The sequence below is a fragment of the Notechis scutatus genome, chromosome 2, assembly GCF_049901735.1.
Source record: "Notechis scutatus isolate UNSWTSFEM ecotype Mainland chromosome 2, rNotScu1.2, whole genome shotgun sequence".
NCBI lineage: Eukaryota > Metazoa > Chordata > Lepidosauria > Squamata > Elapidae > Notechis > Notechis scutatus.
In genome coordinates, this window is record NC_142010.1 from 152,352,567 (window position 1) to 152,372,240 (window position 19,674).

The 19,674-nt window shown below is 40.4% G+C and overlaps 2 protein-coding genes across 2 annotated transcripts in view; one reads left to right on the top strand and one right to left on the bottom strand.

The window, feature by feature from the left end:
- The window catches only part of ABCD1 (ATP binding cassette subfamily D member 1), a 31,277-nt gene extending 23,557 nt beyond the window's left edge, over positions 1-7,720 (bottom strand). The window contains exon 1 of the mRNA XM_026676221.2: positions 6,667-7,720. Coding sequence (XP_026532006.1) covers positions 6,667-7,596 — 930 coding nt within the window. The 5' untranslated portion in view covers positions 7,597-7,720. The remainder of the gene's footprint in view (positions 1-6,666) is intronic.
- Positions 7,721-12,231: 4,511 nt separating this feature from the next.
- The window catches only part of BCAP31 (B cell receptor associated protein 31), a 49,386-nt gene continuing 41,943 nt past the window's right edge, over positions 12,232-19,674 (top strand). The window contains exons 1-2 of the mRNA XM_026676220.2: positions 12,232-12,451; positions 18,084-18,241. Coding sequence (XP_026532005.1) covers positions 18,150-18,241 — 92 coding nt within the window. The 5' untranslated portion in view covers positions 12,232-12,451; positions 18,084-18,149. The remainder of the gene's footprint in view (positions 12,452-18,083; positions 18,242-19,674) is intronic.

Below are 19,674 nucleotides of genomic sequence, written 5' to 3' on the forward strand. Positions count from 1 at the left end.
TTAGAATTTGGATTTAAAATAATATGGTGATAATATTTTTATCTATAAGAACTTATATTCTAGTAAATTGGCAAAGAGTACAGATATCCAGCAGATAGATAAAGTAATTAGATACCTGTCAATCCTAATATAGAGATTCTATTACTGAATGTTAATTTGGGATAATATAATTAATATATTACAACAACAGAAACAAATCGTAAAAGAAATGACTTCCACAACAACTACAACTCTGAAAACTGGAAGAAAGGTCACCCTGATGTTAACAACCACGTCGGCAACAGCTTCGCCCATGGCACAAAAAAACATTGAAGAAACATTACCAGTGGAGAAACAAGCTAACATCTCGAATGCCAACATCCAATCAATTCTGCTTACTTTACAGGAATCGATGATGAAGCTGCAAGAAACAATGATGAAAAACCATAATGAGATGAGAGCAGATATAAATGAATTAAAAGAGGAGATGGGGAAACTAAAAGCAGAAATGAAAGCAGATATCTCCAAAGTAGAGGACAAAGTTGGATTATTATAGCAGGCCTTGGAGAAAAATTAAGTAACAATAAAAGAGGTAGAGAAAAGGGCAGAAAGAACCGAAAGGAAATTAGAAAGGGTAGATGAACAATTAAAGAATGTGAGTAAAGAAATGGAGGACTCACTCGTCTACCTAGAGATGGATAAGGCTGCTACATACTTGAGATTCCAAAATATAGTGGAATCAAAAGAAGACTTGGAACAACTAATGGCAGGAATGTTGGCTGGATTATTGGAAAAGGATAAAGATGACATCTTGAGGGAGTTTGATGAAGTTTACAGGGTTAGCACTAATTACGCGAGACGCCACAAATGCCCAAGAGAAGTCCATATACGATTTGTGAGGAGTGTCCGGGATATCATATATAGGATGTCAAGAGATGAATCAATCACGTATAAAGGCAAAGAAATATTGGTTCTCAAACAAATACCAAGAAGAGTAAGAGAACAAAGACGAGATTATAAATTCTTAGCAGCTTACCTAAATCAGAAAAGAATCGTATTTAAATGGCTAATCCCAGAGGGGATGTTAGTTTCTTGGGTCGAGAGGAAAATCAAAATAGATTCCATGGAAAAGGCCCAGGAATTTTATGAATGGTTGGTAGGCCCGGAAGACCAGAATAGTAAGGATGAACTGGAAGCGAACTCCCAGGAAGATCAAGGCTATCATAAGAACAGAGATAGAACTTTAGGAAATCAAGGAAATACTCAATTACAACAGGAGAGAGAAGAAAGTAGGACACATCTTCAGGCACAAGGAGAGACCGGAGCAGTCACAAGACAAAGAGTGAAACAGAACTAATTAAATAGAAGAAGAAAAGAAACTATTATCAATTAATATAAATGGTTTAAACTTGATGATAAAAAGGAAAAGGATAATAGCCAAATTAATCAAACAAAATGCTGATATAGTATGTCTACAAGAAACTCATATAAAGAAATCAGATGAAAAATACTTAGAATGCCCGAAATTAGGGAAGCTATTCACCGCACCAGCAGACAAGGGGAAAAAGAAAGGGATTGCAGTATATGTTAAAGAGGATATGAAAGCAGATTTAATATGGTCAGATCCTGAGGGAAGAACTCTGGTTTTGCAGATCTGGGTTAATGCCATACCAATTCTCTTAGTGGTAATCTACACCCCCAAATGGAGATCAAAAAGAGCTTTTTAAGCATCTTTATGGAAAAATAGTAGGATTGGAAAAAAGAAATATTTGTATTATAGGGGACTTTAATTCTATTGCTGATTATGAAAAGACCACAGTAATGGGGGAAGGAACAAAGAGAAAAAGAGAGAGCTTCCCAAAATATGCATGGAAATGATGAAGGAGTTAAATTTGATTGATATATGGAGAAGATTACATCCTGAGAAAAAACAATTTACATTCTATTCAAATCCTCATCAAATATGGACACAAATTGATATGGCATGGATGAATGGGGAAATAGCAAATGAGATAAAAGGGATTGAAATCCTACCCAATGAATGGGCAGACCACAATCCAATTCAGATAATATGGAAGGGTAGGGAAAAACCCAAGAAAAGATGGACGTTAAATACTCAGTTAATAAGAGAAAAAGAATATACTAACGAACTCAAGGAGGAATTAAACTATTTTTTGAAGGAAAATGATAATGGAGCAACTACGAAACAAAACATTTGGGATACAATGAAGGCAGTAATAAGAGGTATAACAATCTCTTATAACGCCAAGAGGAATAAAGAAAAATATGCCCAGCAAAACAAATTACAACAAAAAATTAAAGAATTAGAAACTCAATTACAGAGTACTTCAAAGGATTTAAAATTGCAAAATCAGATAACAATAACTAAACATAAATTGAATTTAATTGAACAAGAGAGAATGATTATAAATCTGAATACAACTAGACAAACTCATTTTGAGCATGCCAACAAGCCAGGGAGATGGCTATCATATAGACTTAATAAAAAGGAAAGAAAAAAGATTGATTTATCAGCTAATAGATGGAAAGGGGGATATACAACAAGGGATAGAATAGAAAAAAGAAATTGCCCATAAATATTTTGAAGTTATATAAAAAGGAAAAAGTTAACGAAGATAGGATAAGAAACTATTTAGATGAAATGAAGGATAAAGCAATTGGGGAAGAAATTGATGAATGATTAAACAAAGACATTACTTGGTTCGAATTGAAATCAGCAATAGAGAACCAGAAAAACAACACATCCTTGGGACCAGATGGGTTCCCAGGGGAGCTGTACAAGGCAATAGCAGAACAAATAGGACCTCTTATGGTGGAAGTTTTTAATGACGTCTTATTGGCAGCCAGGATGCCGGACTCATGGAGGGGGGCGTTGATTTTGCTGATCCCGAAGGATTCGGACCCCCGATATATACAAAATTATAGGCCGATTTCTTTGCTAAATACTGACTACAAAATATTTACTTCTATTATAGCAAGTAGACTAAAAAGAATGTTAAATGAGCATATACATGAAGACCAAAATGGATTTCTCCCGACCAGACAAATCAGGAATAATTTAAGAATAGTATTAGATGTTTTAGAATCTTACAAAGCCCACCCTGAAAAACAAATAGCACTTATGTTTTTAGACACAGAGAAGGCCTTCGATAATTTAAATTGGCAATTTTTAATTCAAAAAAATTATATTAATTTAGGCACCAAATTTGAAAATATTATAACAACCATTTATGATACACAACAGGCGAATATTATAATAAACTGGTAATATACCCGCCCAATAAAAATAGAAAAAGGAGTCAGACAGGGCTGCCCACTCTCACCCCTGCTCTTCATATTATCATTAGAAGCATTACTAATGCGAATTAGACAGAACCCAGACATAAAAGGATTAAAGGTTAAGAAAGAAGAATATAAGTTGCAAGCGTTTGCGGATGATATGATTTTTTTCATTGAAGAACCAATAGAAAGAGGACAAAAATTGATGAATGAATTAGAACAATTTGGAGCAGTAGCAGGACTAAAAATTAATAGGAAGAAAATGAAATTAATGACTAAAAATTTAACAGAAAAGCAAAAATTGGAACTAGAAGAAATTATGGGAGTACAAGTGATAAAAAAGTTAAATATTTAGGAATATGGTTGACAGCACATTGTAAGACACGAAAGGAAAACCATTATGATAAATTAATGCAACAGGTAAAGAAGGATTTAGAAACATGGGACAAACTGCAACTTTCATTATTAGGCAGGATTGCTGCTATTAAAATGAATATTCTTCCAAAATTCCTCTATATATTTCAGATGATTCCAATTAAAGTACACAAAAAGTTTTTTGAAGAACTTAATAAAATAACTGCAAAATTCATCTGGCAAGGGAAAAAACCTAGAATAAACTTAAAGGCAATGCAGGATATGAAGAGCAGGGGAGGGCTGGCACTTCCAAATTGGGAGTTGTATTATAGTGCGGCCTCTTTAGTATGGTTGAAGGAATGGGTGAATTTAACTAATAAGAGAATATTACTCTTAGAAGGCCATGACTTACAGAGGGGGTGGCATGCTTTTTTATGGGATATTGGGAAAACTAGCCAGAAATATTTTCAGATACCTAATTAGCGATTCATTATTGACTAATTGGAAGAAAATACGGAAAAAACACTACTTAAAGATACCAATCTGGATCTCAACAGTGGAGGCAATGACCCACCCAAATAATCTGGATATTACTAAAATGATTAAATATAAGGACCTATTGGATACGCAAGGAAATCTGAAATCATGGCAAGACCTTCAAGACCAGGAATTAAAAATTGATCGGTGGGCATATCTTCAAATTCAAAGTAGATACAAACACGACAAGAAAGAATTTAGAATTAATAATAAATTCCAGCAATTAGATAAAATTTTACTAGGATCAGGCAAAAAAAAAATATAACAAAATTTTATAATTATTTATTAGAGGTAGAATTAGAGGAAGAAATTATTAAAGGGAACATGATAGCCTGGAGTAGGAACATAGGACGTAGTATTACCTTAACAGAATGGGAAAAGGTCTGGGGTATTAATAACAAAATCACAAAATCGGTAGCGTACAAAGAAAATGCCTATAAAATGTTTTATAGGTGGCACCTTCCTCCTTCGAGATTAGCGAAGATGCACCCCAATATGAGTCCGAACTGCTGGAAATGCAAAAAAAGAAAAAAAGAAAAGGGAACTTTCTTCCATATGTGGTAGTCTTGTAGAGAAGCTCAAAAATATTGGCAGAAAATTAGAAATTGGCTGGAGGAAATGACAAGAGAACAGATCAAATTTAAACCAGAGTCCTTTCTATTAGGGATCTTTGATAAAGAACTACCAAAAAAAGTGAAATATATAATAATACATATTTTGACAGCGGCCAGATTGGCTTTTGCTCAATGTTGGAAACAGCCTCATGTTCCATCAGAGGAGATGATTATTCAAAAAATTTCAAGCTGTGCAGAAATGGACAAATTAACCTTGGCATTAAAAGATAAAGATAATTCAATATATTACGACAGCTGGAACTTCTGGTACAAATGGATAGACCAAAGACAGATTTCACATTAAAAGGCAAAAGAAGATATGATAGAATCATAGTAGTGATATACAGATATATGTAAGGATTGTGTATATGGCATAAAATAAGGATAAAAAGGAGGTCTCACAAACTGTTGAAGATTATTTTTTCTTGTTTTCTTTTTCATTCTTGAATTTATGTTTGTGTTGTTGGTCTATTTTAATTGTAAAATCAATAAAGTATATTTAAAAAAATAATTAGGTTAGTGTATGCTTACATGTACTCTGAATTACAGTCCTTCTTCTGTAGCTTTTATATGCAAACAGGTAATACAAACTGCAAAGATTAACTGAAAAGTCAAAAATGACTAACTATGGAATAAATACATGACTCTAAGAATCTTCTAAACTTCCCCATGCCACCTACAAAATCCAATAGCTGATACAATGCAGACACCTATTACATAACAAACGTTATGTCTAATGCTGGCCATGGGATATTATTTATTTATTTATTTATTTGATTTGCCAATTGTTTACAAGATAATAAGTATAAATGTATACATAGTTGTGAATACATGAAATGGGTACATATAAGAAAAATAAAAGAATAGGAGAAACAATAGGACAGGGACGGTAGGCACGTTGCTTGACGCCCTATGACGCCTTATTGAGCCCTTGCTTGAAAAAGCAACTGTTGCACTTTGATTCTTTTTTTAAAAAAAAATTGGGGGTGAACCTTGAAAGGGGCAGAAAACATTTGTTTCCATTTGCTTGACATTTTGTGTAAATATGACTTTAAATTACTCTTAATTATGGACAGAAGTTATTACAGGAAGAGATGTTTGGCCTTGGAACACACCTGGCACGGCAGTATTAGAACTAAAGAATGGGGAAAAGTAAGATATATGAAAGATATGACTATTAGTATCAAATTCTCTTTCTCAGTGTTAAAACATCTTTTCTTTTTCCATTCTTTATCAACAAGAGTTTTGATTTACATCTATATTCCTTGCTGGTATTTCTTATTTCTATATTTGGGAATCATAATTTCCCCACACCATACACATTTACTGCCCTTCAGTTCACTCCTCGGCCTGGAAATGTATGAAACTTTAAAAGACAAGCTGGTGCCAAACTTAGAAGGTCTTGAACTTCAACTGTTTGAATTAGGTAGGATCAACAGAAACCAAGAAATATTTTTACAGGAAGTTGGAAAGGACTGAACTTAGCAACAAGGACAGATTTTAGATTATAATCAAGGTTAGAGCCCTAGATGTGCCTCAGGACATATTCAAGGAGACAACAAAGGAAGGAAGTAAACAAGGTGTTGGTCTAAATCTGTTTTGGGGTAGCTTCATTTCACCTAAGGCAGAATTGAAATCGAGTTAGCTGCAGGGGATTTTGGCATAATCCTACAGGAGATGGTGGTAAATTACTATCCTCTCCTGTAGAACTAAATAAAGAGAATAAAAACACAGTATGTTCTCTCTACTTTTCTAATCAGACTGTGTTATTATTCCTCATTCAGAACCAGAAGTGTCCAAATACCCCACAGACTTCCTCTTTCTAAAAACCTAAATCTTCTTTTTCTACTAAAGAATATTGACATTCTGTCTCCTACTTTACCTTATGCCCACCATAGAAGGCAATCTCTTCCGAATTGGCCACCACACGAGAATGCATGTAGCGCAGCTCTCCTTTCCGGCGTGCTTCCTCAGCCACCAGTTGGCCAAACTTTGGTGAACAGGCACGTAGCACCTTGGCAGTGATGCAGACTACCAAACCAGCAATAAATGAGGGCCAGGCTGTGTCAGCCCCCTTTGATCTTGCTGAACTGACCAAGGTATAGGAAGTCACAATGAGATCAAGGACAGGCTTGGTCAAGTTTGAGTAGAGATGGGCTACAGAATTAGCAAAGGCCACCAAATCTTCGGTGAGCGACTGGTCCGGGTTACGCAACCGTCCATCCATGTTGCTGACCCGGTAGTAAGTCTGACCCTCAAAGTAGAGTTGATAGGCATGGTCCACTAAGCGTCCACGGAAGGCCAGGCTCAGCTGCCCTTCCAGGTACCGAATGGCACTGTTGACAAAGGTAGCCGGCAGGGCAATGAGGAGCCACTGAAGAAGCTGCCACGTAAAGTCCCGTGGTTTCTTACGGACAATGCAGCGGGCCAAGCGTCCATCCAGCTGGGCCACATAAACCGAGAGGAAGGTGCGGCTAGCAAGGGCAGCTGAATGCAAGGCCAAGAGTCCTGTCTGCCGGCACAGTGGCCCTGGGAACAGCAACCTCAGGAGTCGAAGGAGACGGAGAAAAAACACCTTGTTCACACCAGGTGCTGATGCAGTGGCCACCTCGAGTTCCCTCCACTTTGCAGTTGTCTCTCTGGGGCTGGCGGTCTCTGCATTCACCTGGAGGACGGAGGCAGCCCACTGTCTCCGCAGAATGGGGTACAACTTCCTGGCCCCATATGCTGCCAGCAACAGTGCCACGGCTGCTCTTTTGGCAGTGATTCCTTGGCTCAGCCGTGTGGCTACTTTGGCTGTGGTGAAGGGCATAATCCCAAGCGGTGAGAGGCAGTGCCTCTGCTTCGGGCTTCTGCTTTTCCTCTCCCAGCAAGAAGGCAGCGTCCTCTGGCTAACTGTAGCGGGGCTGGCTCGCTTGCCGGGAGTCGCCTCTCAATCCGCGATGCCCAACCCTCGGAGTGACAAGAGGGGGTGGGAACTGAAGAACGGCCATCCCTTGGACCATAGAGAGGACGAGATAGGGAGGACGTTTCTACAGGTGGTCGGTAGAGGGCGAGGTTTCTACTTCTCAGTTCTGAGAAAAAACAAAAACAAAAAAAACCCGCCAAGTTTCGAGAACAGTCCCGCCCGCTTCAGTCCGCTTCTGCAAAGCTTGGATATAAATGGCCCTTACCTTCAAAGAAATAAATGTGCTATAGTAGTTTATGCAAATGAATATGTTTGCTTTGGAATTGCTATGAATCATCCATTGTACCGCAAGGGTTGGAATCGGATTCCCCCGCCCACGCCCCAATAATGAACTAAAATGGAGAACTACGTTATCAGATGAATGTAGTTATAATACCATATCATTGGGTCAAGTATATTAGTGGTCATTTATATGTAACGCGTCTATGAATAAAGACAGCTTACTTGCAGGATCGATCGCTGGATCACATGACAGTATCGCGTTAGACTAAAGAAACGGCATGCTAATCAAGATGTGATAATGCTCGTTGTCTCCATTCTATCTCTACTACTCTGCAAGATTGGAGAAATGCAGTTACTACATCGAACCCATGCAGAGCTAACAAAAGGCAGAAACTGTTGTCTCTGTACCGAGACACAAAAATATTGTCTCAACAACAACACTGAAGGTGTTATTTCATCAGAACTATAAAAAGGGACACAAAAACTTGTGTGTGAGGAATGGTTTTTTTTTGTTTTTTTTTTTTTGTTAATTGTGTCCTGGTGGCTGACTCAGTTATTTGCAAGATGCAAATGTCCAAAAGCTTTAGGAACAATTTGTCTAAACGAATTAGAGTTTTAAACATATTAAAAGAGGTTAAAAATTGAATCTTTGATTGTCATCACTGTGGAATCTGAGGAACAAATAACAGCCCACAAAAACTCATATGAGCAGCACAGCTCTGAAGCCATCTCATTCATCTCACTACAAAGTCCAGGAGAAAAACCTATCATTCCAAAGTATGTGCTGACTCCTGATACTGTATTTTAATATATTATTTACAACACAACGCTGGTGTTTTTCTGACTCCCAAAAAGGGATTTCATAACTCAGTGTATTTCATCAAACAGTTGTGTTGATACTTAGGCTATTATACATAAGAATCCTTACATAACCAAAAGCCAGAGGGCAAAACAGTTGTTCTGAAGCAAGACTCACCAATAGGTTTGCCAAGAAATCACAGCCTGATTAAAAGTTATCTATGAATATATAGATGACTTGCTTTTTCCAGATGTGTTTCTAAATTGAGTGATTGCCAAGCTTGGTTACTCTGATACTATTTTCTTATATGTATCCATGTATCCATGTATTCATAACTATGTTTTTACTTATACCTATTATCTTGTAAGCAATTGACAAACCATCTAAAATAAATAAAATAAAAATAAATATTTGATACAGCATCCTCTAAAAGCTAAGTGATTGTGCAGGCTATGGCAACTGAGAGAATCTGTTTTTACTTGTTAGATTTACAATCCAGCTTCCTTGCAAGAACTGAAGACTGTGTATATAAAGTTATTTTTTTTGCACTTTTCCCTACAGGGATAACCCTGCAAGGTAGGACAGACACGTTAAGAGAGAATATCAGTCTCCCAAATATCCAGTGCCTGAGGGTGAACTACAACTAGATCTCCCTGGTTCTAATCTGACACTTTGAACACTACGTGGGCTTTCAGGAGGCAGTTTCAAAATATATGCCTAAAATTGGTTGCTATGAAGAAAGAGGGCAGAGCACGAAGTACTATTATCCATGTGTTATGTACTAGACACAGAAGTGCTCATCTCTTCCCAAAGATACTTATGGTTCCTATTAGGATCTTCAACCTGTGACTTGGCTTCTACATTTTATCCCAGCCTCCCATTGAAGAAAATGTTGTGAATCTGTTCCTTTTGAACTTATGTTGAGTGCTGCCATCTGCTGCAAACAGGAACCTGAAGTCTTTTTCATTGAGCAACCTCTAGCAACCTAGATTGGCCTCTTTGTCAGCATTCTACTAGTAAATACATCTTCTTCTATCTTCTATATATATATATAAATGTGTGTGTGTATGTTCCAGCATAACTCTGGAATGTCTTGAGCAATTTCAACAAAACGTGAAGACAGATGACTTACCCTCTGGAAAAAATACTGTGGGGGTAAGACACCCCTAACACCCCTCTGTGTGTGTGTCTGTGTGTGTATACCAGCATAACTCTGGAACGCCTGAAAAGGAATGAATTATATCTATAGTGTCAAATCACAGTACTTTTGACAGTGATAGTGTGCAATTTGGATTCAAGTTCTGTTAAGATACAGCCTGTTGTGCCTTAAAATGGCTTCTACTGTACAGGACAGTGGAGTTGCCATGGTAACACAGTACTCCGTAAGGGGGCTCCCTCTGGTAAAGGGGATTAGGTCTCTAATTCTCACCACAGTGGTTGAGGTAACAGGGCCAGGCCCAAGTGTCTTTTTCTTACATTTCCTTTATTGTATTCCATAATAATATATTTCATTGCTGTAACAATGCTGTGCTCCAAGGAAACACCAGGCGATTGGCCAAGTGCAATCAAAGGCTACAAAAATGAAACACCAGCGTAGACAAGAAACTCCCAAGGAGAGGAATAGAAGACTTGCAATGCTGTGCAAGAGAGCTACTACATCTAGAACTTTAGAGACAGTACAACAGCATGAGGACTGACTACACTATGAGAGAGATAGAGCTGTTAACACCTAGATCAGGGGTGTCAAACACAATTTCACTGAGGGCCGCATCAGGGTGGTGTTTGACTTTGGGGGGCCGGGGGGCTGTGGCCAGCTCAACGTCATTCATGTTGGGGGCACCTGTGGCATCCCAAGCTCCATTTTTGGCTGTGACGGCTTCCTGCAACCCTCTGCCTGTGATGGCCCAAGCACTCTGCCTGCGAAAATGGGTTCCTGAACTCCATTTCTGGCTGTGACAGCCTCTTGCAAACCTCTGCCAGCGAAAGCGGAACTCCATTTTCGCTGGCAGATGCACCACAGGTCAGTCCTTCACTGTTTCCAAGATGGCTCCGCGGGCCAAATCTAAGCACCCAGTGGGCCAGATCTGGCCCCTGGGCCTTGAGTTTGACACCCCTGACCTAGAGCTTCCTTTATAATTTGTATACTTTACTTATACTTTTAAAACCCTGTAAATAACATTACATTTGACACTATAGATATAATCCATTCCTTTTCCTGCCTAATAGAGGATTGGGATAAATACCCGGGCAATGCCAGGTTATCAAGCTAGTTATTAATAAATTAGAGATGCACAATTTAACTTCCTATGCCAATTTGAAAGCAGGGGTGGGCACTGTAATTGCTTCTCAGAAAGCAAAACCCTTTTGGTCTTTAAAAGAATAGCATCTGTTTAACACTGGAGACACTTGTAACCATCATACTGAAACCTCACACATAATGAAGTAATCCCACCCCACCGTATTATGGAAATAGACATGCAAGGTATTGGTCTATACAAATAATGTGCCATTTTGAAATAATAGAAAATATTTGTAGCTTGGTTTTTTTTTAATAAGCTAAGGAGAATGGAACAACAAAACCCTGCTTCAGGTAACGAAACGTTCAGAAACTAAACTGAAACAGGCTCGGAGAGCCAACCGTTGCCAAAATGTGCCATTTTATTCCACTTTATTTCTCCTGCCCTCATTTTTGGAAATTATCCTCTCTTAATCCCTTTAAAGAGCCAAACGGACTTTCGATTCCGAATAGGGGGGCAGGAAGCGAGATAGAAAAAAACAACATATCATAAATTCTTCCTAATTTACTTCCTGTTTCAGCTTGGATACTATCCTACGTGTCAAGAGCACAGCAGAAAAAAACAGTTCATGTCAAATCTGGTGGTTTTCTAGCGGTTAGGAGAAAAACTGCAGAAGTTCAGAGCGTCAACTAAAACGAGACGTGTGGCTTTTGCACCTCCACGCCTTGCGCTGCAAAAGCCACGAAGCAAAACCAGGCATTTATACTCTGCGTAACTCCAATCGGGATGAGAACGGAGGCGCTCAGAGTGCAGCCGAACGCTGCTCTTGAATTGGCAATTCTACCAGTCGTTTCTCCGAAAGCACTTTAGTGTATCTAAGAAAGGAAACGGCAGCAATGACTAAAAGGCAAGGAAGGAGGATCTTAAACAATTAAAAAAAAAATAGTGCGTGAGCGAAAAGGATAAATTTGTCTGGAAAAGGAAAATAGGGAATTCGCTCAGCCTTTTGAGGAAAAACAAGAGCAAAACAACCCCGCCATCAGAGCCTCTTGCACGCTTGTAATCCCTCTAAACCCCGTGAGGGGGGGACAGTGAGCCATCCTCGCTAGTGGTCATGGGAGCTGTAGTCCGACGCATTTCGTAGCGCAACTACTTCCTTCCCCTCTCCCATACTTCCTAATGAAAGCGTCCCTTCCCCCGGATTTTTCCCCCCCCCTCTCTAATAGACACGTCGAAAACTGCGACACGCAGGCGCGCCTACGACCCTGACGGAGCAACTTCGGCCTTTACCCTCCCCCACCCCTCGGCTCTAGAAAATTTGCTTCGCGATTGGGCGGAGGGCGGGCTCAGAGCACGCCCCACGAAAGGGAGGGGGCGGGGTTTCGAGCGTGTTCTTATTTCTGCCTGCGGCCGAGCGGGAGCTGCCTTTGAGGTTTGGTTGGTAGGTATCCGGGGTCCTTCCCGGCGAGCTGTTGGGTGGGTGTGGTGGAGGGGAGGAAAGGAACAGGACAGCGAAGCTGGTTATTCGGGAAAGAAAGCCAAATTACGTTAAAAAGAAGGCGCTCCCGCCTTTAAATGGCTTCTGGCGCCTTTCTTCTTTCCTGTATTTCGAAAGAATGGGGGAAGTAGGGAGTAGTCGAAGCACCCCTAATTTTAAATCCCCACGTTTCGGTGGCGTCTTCCCATAATACACCTGAACGTAATTCGGTTTTGCTTGTAGTCTGCTTTCTCCACCTCCTTTCTTCATCCTGGAAGCAGCCTACCTTTATTTTTCCTCCTTCCCGAGTGCAAATTTTAAGAATGTGGGTGGTGGTGGAGGAGGACGAATATTGCAAGGGGCCATTAATATGGAGGAGGCTGCGCGAACGAGAGGATGGGGCTGGGTGGGATGCGTTGAGGAGGCCCTATGGAGCGGGTGCGTATTTGCGAAGGAGTGTGTAACAGGCATGGGCCTGTCCTGCAGCTTTGCAATCTCCTCCGCCTCCAAAGAGAATAATCCAAAAAGGTGGTAGTAGCCTGACTTGTTCTCTTGGCTGCAAGTCATGGGGCTCTTGAGAAAGCGAACTCATCGCTGGCATAATATTAAAATCCTAGAGAATCGGATTAAATAGGTATTTCATATGCCAAGGCCCTGAGGTTTGGATACAGCTTGCCTCACTTTATATGGGAAGTTTGGGCTAGCAGGTAACTTTTAACAAGAGTTGGCTTCCAATCTCTGGGGGGTGTGAAAGGTGCAATTTATCTTGTCAAATTGTCTCTGAAATAGCTTTTTAAAGAAACTGATGAAAAATAGTTCTCATGTTTTCTTTAAAGTAGGTGGGCAGCACAGAGAAAGGACAGCATGCCTCCCAGCCTGGAATAAATGCTAATTTAAATTTCTTCCTCCCCCCCCCACTTTTTTTGTTGCACCAAATGTTTCAGTGGAGTTGTGCATGTGTTGCAATGCTTCAGCTGTCCCTGGCTGTCATGTGATCTTAATCTCCTTTCTGCTTGCTCAATTTGCAGATCTCTCTTGGAGACTGCATAATTTATTACTTGAAAGGGTTTTTTAATTTTATGGACGTGCTCTTTTTAAGAGCTGCAGTCCAAAGGGGATGAGTTTTGGGGGATCTAATGGATGAAATCATAAGCCTCATTGCCCTAAGACCTATCCCAAAACTCCACACACACACCCAAACTCTTTGGTCTTGTTTATTTGGGATGGCATGAGGATCAGAAAATGGATGCTGGTGAGCCTGTTGCATTCATGCTGTATAGCAGGGGAGTCAAACTCAATTTCATTGAGAGCCACATCAGGGATGTGTTTGACCTTGAGGGGGCGTGGCCAGGGGGCATGGCCAGCTTGATGTCACTCATGTCAGGGACGCCTGTGGAGGCCCAAGCACTCTGCCAGCAAAAATGCGCCTCTCTACCAGGGAAAATGGAGTTTGGAGCGACTGCACACGGGACCCCCCGGGCTCCATTTTCGGCCTCCCCTGGGCTCTGTTTTTGCTGCAGAGGGCTGTATACAGCCCCCCTGAGCTCAATTTTCATTGGCAGAGGCCTCATGGGCCAGTCCACAGTTTCCAAGGCGATCTCACGGGACAGATCTAAGCACTCCATGGGCTGGATCCGGCCTGCCGGCCTTGATTTTGACATCCCTGCTGTATAGTAAATGTAGGAGAGCTGCCATTCAGCTGATTTCTACAACCCAACTTAAATATACGCCCACAAATGCAGACACACAGATGTAGTCCTTGACTTACGACTGCAGTTGGACCAGATTTTGGGTCATAAGTCATTCTGCTTGTAAGGCACCCACACAACTGAACCAAATTTTACAGCATTTTTACAATGATTGTTAGGCAAATCACTGTCGTAATTAAGCAAATACATGGTCATAAATGAAAATCCATTGCTCCAAATGGGTGTTTTTTTACCAGAAATCAGCAAAAAAACACTACAAATCATGGTCACAAGGGATGCTGCAACCGGTTCTGAAGTCAAGCTGGTTGCCAAGCCCTTGAAATACAGTAATGTGATGGGGAGGTGTAATATAACAGTCATTCCAGGCTTATAATGTTGAAAGGTTGTTAAATGATGGTTGTAAGCCAAGGACTACTTGCATATAAGATTACTTGCATAAATTCATTTAAGACAATTTGGTAATTAATCCAGAGCAGCCATATAATTTTTCATTTCAAACCAAGCTATGTTGCTACTTTTGTGTGGATAGCTTTCTCTTGATGAGGTCAGTAAGAAAGGAATCTTAGATGTATGATGAACATTTCTACTAAATCCACAAATAGAAAGTGAATTTGTGCATATAATTTTGTGAGACAAATGTGTGATTCTGCACTGAATTTTCTCCAATGTAGTTCTTAAGGAGATCTTCCCCGTCCTACTTTCTTTTTCCTTTGTATATTTTGTGTTTCAATATTTTGTGATTAAGGGTTATTCACATTCCTAAGGTGCTCAACTCTGTTGCAGACAGAATCTAACACACTAAGGCACAAATAGAAAAGATGGTCATTCTGAGACTCTTGTAGTACACAAGTGTACAAAAATTCTGCAGATAGCTAGCTTCCTTGGTACCTATCCGATTTCCTATCTTTGTTTATATTTAAAAGATAATTTAATGGGAAGCCTAAATACCATATAGAAGGTTGTATAAAGCCTCTAGTAGCATTCTCATTACCATCCCCAGAATGCTTTGGGACTTTATGTGGGCCTCAGGTTTTCTTCAAAAATAACAAAGTGAATGACTTAGTTCAATTCTTCCACTCTTTAACAGATAAAAAGGAAACTATTGGGGTAGATGGGAGTCCCTGTAGGAGGAGAGAGAGAAAAGGTAGTGGGTAGCCTTTTGATGAATGCTTGCTTTGAAGCTGATTATGTTTACATAATTGGCCATTATGTGAATGATAAATCCTCTAAGACAGAGGTCTCCAACCTTGGCCACTTTAAGACTTGTGGACTTCAATTCCCAGAATTCCTCAGCTAGCTTTGCTGGGAGTTGAAGTCCACAGGTCTTAAAGTGGCCAAGCTTGGAGACCCCTGCTCTAAGAGGGCTTAAATTATAAGGGCTATTTGTGACACCCCCTTTTTTTTTTTTTTCATGGACTGGCTTCTTTTTTCCTCTTTCTGCCCTGTACAGTCTGGCAGCTACATATTTGTGGAGATTCTCAGTCATTCAGGTCATGGTTCTCCCAAGGGTGCTTTTCAAAAGGCAACTGGACTTTTGAAAAAACACCTTTAGATCTGGCAGTTACATTCTCTCTTCTCTCCCCCTCCCCCCCCTTATTTTCTAGTTTTCTGGATGCTTTCCTTTATATATATTGGAAGTGACTATATAAGTGACTGGTTAACACTTTTTGTGAAATACAAATAAACTGCCATTTCGTTTATTTATTTCATTTATTGTACACAGTTGATGGTTTATGCCCACATCAAGCCACAAAGTTCGGAATAACTGGTTCAGATTCAAGGTTGTATTCTGACGATGGAAAAATTATTCTTGCCATCTGAGGAGTAGCAATATTTTTGCTTTCCTAATTCTTGGAGGATAGCTGTAACTTTAAAACACAAGCCTTTCACTTATTGTATTTAAGTAGCCCTCAACTTATGACTGTATGCCTGCCCATTATAGTTGCAAATAGTAAGTTGCAATTGTAAAGTGGGTCACCTTGTTACCAGATCTGATTTTATAACCCTTTTTGTGGAACCCATTATTTGCCATGGGGCATTTTTGCTACAACCCTGAAGTTTTTGGCAAAAACATCATAATGATTTTGTGACCGTGGGATGATTCAAACGATTACAAATGCAGACTGGTTGCCAAGTACCGTTATACCTTAAGGAGGCTATGTGTACAATTTTCCCTTGGATCAAAAGAAATTATTTCTCTTCCTCCGCAGGTTATTTTCATTATGGCACAAGATTTCTTTTTCCTGGGAGCTTATGTTTTGAGTTAGAACTTGTTTTGCATGCTTTCTGCTACCCCTTTTATCTCTTAAATTGGTATTCTTTTAATTCTTAATAGTTATTTTAAACCTGTAGGGAAAATGCAGAGAAATTACTGTAATTTAGGAACTGCAAACCAGTTCTCCTATAGTGCTGAACTTTATCTCCCAGGATTCCTTTCCATTGATAGTGCTTACAGGGGTTGCTGGGAGTTGTAGTTCAGCATCTGGGAGCTTTTTAAAAACTCTTTAATTTCTGCAGCAGCAGCAATGAATGTATCGGGGTGTGGGAGCATTGAAGCTCTGTAACACTGCATCTTATTTGAATCCACCTGTCAAAAGTTAGGCAGGCATGGTCACATGTGATTTACAGACAGAACTTTATCTGCTGATAGATTGATCTTCAACAGAGATACCTGGAGAGCTTGCCTGCTGAAGAAGAAAAGAGCAAGTGTGTGTGTGTGATGGGTGTGATGACCCGGAGTGTTACACAAACGTAACAAAGTCCAAAACGTAAATAAATATCCTTTAATGCCTCCAACTTGGCCCCACTGTTCAATAATTCTCAGTTGGAGATAAAATGTATTCAAAAATAGTCTTCAAAAGAAAGCAATACAGTCAGAACTTAATGAGCAGATAGAGGTGAAATAAAAAACTAAAACTACAATGAAGGAATTTCCACAAGGGAACAGGAGAAGTATTTACCAAATTCAAGGAGATAACAAGGCACAGTCTGTTGGAAGGTAGATAATTTCAGCCCAAAATAACACACACTTTGCTTCTGGCAACACTGTGTCTTAACGTCTCTCTTATGTACTGTTCTCTCCAGCTGCAACCAATGAGGGGGATCATGGCTGCTTCCTCTCTCCTAAGCCAACTTGTTGCCTTCTCCGTTCCTCTGTGCGTGTCCTAGGATGAAGAGGGGATGGGCCTGGTTCTTCCTCTGAATGCCCAGCCAGTCTCTGCCCTTCCCCAGCCTCCTCCACAATCCCCGGAGCCACACCTCCACTCCCTGTCCGCTGTTCCTCCTTTCCCTCAGAGTCTAACAAGGGCATGACAATGGGTGTGTGTAGGGTGTGTGTGGTGGCCATTACTGGGAATAGCATTTGCATCTTCTGCCCTTGATCTGAGAGGAATATCTGAGCAGTCATCAGGCTATTTGCAACTGCATCCCTCTCTGTGGGAACTAATGAGATATAGTAATCTGCCACAGTTTTTGGACCCTTTTTACTGAGGAAAATTTGGAGCACTATTTGTATCCTATTTCTGGTTGAAAAGGGGGGCTGCTGTTGCTCTCCTTTTATTGCACGGTGTAATAAAACACCCTTCTTCGGTTCTGACCTTACACTGAACAGGTGCAAGTGAGGTGATAGTGTAGAGCAGGGGTGCCTAATCGTGACAACTTCAATACTTGTGGACTTCTGAGGGGCTATCTGAATGCCATGGGACTATTACACTTGTGGTGCATAAGCCTAGTTGACTCTTTTCTCTCTTCAGACACTCAGGTTTGCCTTGGTTTAAAACATGTTCCTTCACTGAATTCTGCAATTGGTTTTCAACTAAGCCCTTGGATTACTGGGTGACATTTTGTATGTTTTGTATTTTAATAGCCTTCCCCCTCCCTCCTTTCAGCTAAAAGTTCAGTGCAGCAGTGAATCTCAGCTTTTCTTGGAGCCGTTTCCTTCCCATACTTCCAGGATGAGTCTCCAGTGGGCAGCTGTGGCCACTTTTCTCTATGCAGAAGTCCTCCTCGTGTTTCTCCTCTGCATTCCCTTTATCTCTGCAACAAGGTGAGCTAGGAGGGTGGGTGTGGGAGGTGTCCCCGAAACCTTGATGGCTTAGGCTGCTGAGAAATGCAAAAGCCGCACAATGTAGGTCAAGATTCGGCTTGGTTTCCAGAGGATTGCAGAGGGAATGACGCCGAAAAAGGAACTTGGGATGATGGGTGAGAGTAATTAATACCCAAAGGCAGTCAGGAGAATATATTTTTAACCAATGCCAAGAATCCAAAGGAGGCTGTGATAATCGCCCTGTACATGCTTGTGTGTTAAACATAAAAAATTGCTCAAGTTTGTATTAATTAACTACTGTACTTAGGTTTTGAGGCTTCTAACTATGACTATAATTAGCCCATAATTATGGTTGTAAACTATGATGGTCATTAAGTAGATCATCACACGATCGTTCCTGATTTTATGATCTTTTTTTGCAGCAAGCCTTAACCAAACCCTTGTTCCTAGGAGATTTTTTTATTTTTTTTTATTTTGCCAGAAACCAGATGTACAAGCCAGTTTCCAGCAAAACTGTAAATTGTGGTCATGTGACCACAAGGATGCTGCAAACAGCCATAAATCCAGGCTGATTGCCAAGCACCCAAAATACGGTCTTGTGACCATGGAGTTGGAACTTCAAATCTGGGTTGCAGATAATTTTTTCAGGATCTGTTGCGAATTTGAGCAGTAACTAAATGACTGGTCATAAGTCGAGGATTAACTCTTTTTATTCAGAAAATAATACTAGCAATAGCACTTATATACCAGTGCTTTACAGCCCTCTCTAAGCAGTTTACAGAGTCAGCCCATTGCCCCCAAGAATCTGGGTCCTAATTTTACCCACCTAGGAAGGATGGAAGTCTGAGTCAGCCTTGAGCCTGGTGAGATTTGAACTGCCAAACTTCTGGGCAGCCGGCAGTCAGCAGAAGTAGCCTGCAGTACTGCACTCTAACCACTGCGTGTTCTGACCAAGGCTTCCTAAGACACCAACAAACACGCATAAAATCCAAAACCCTTTTAGTTCAATGGCTGTGAATTACCGTCATTCACAGCCTGGAATGAGTCTTAACCAGTTATAATTAGTCCCAGGGATGTCTGCCAAAGTTCTTTGAGGGACATCTGATACGAACGCACCTTATCTGACTTGAAGTGCTGCCAACGACTACAGTCCCAATTAGTCTTTCAAAATCAAACAGAGAACAAATTCACCACGGAGCTTTCAGAGTCCAAACCGATCAGAGCGAATGACGTTGCTTCCTGCAAAGGTTTTCCTACCTTTGCACTTCCTTTATACCTTATGGGAGGGGCAATCACCTCCAAGCCTTACTCCCAAGTCGCCTCTTTTGTCTTAGCTGCTCTTGCCTTCTGGCAGCTCTGCGCACACACGCACTGGGAACAGGCTCCCCTTGTTCCTCTGCCTCGCTGCTGCCAGATTCTGGAGGCTTTGGAAT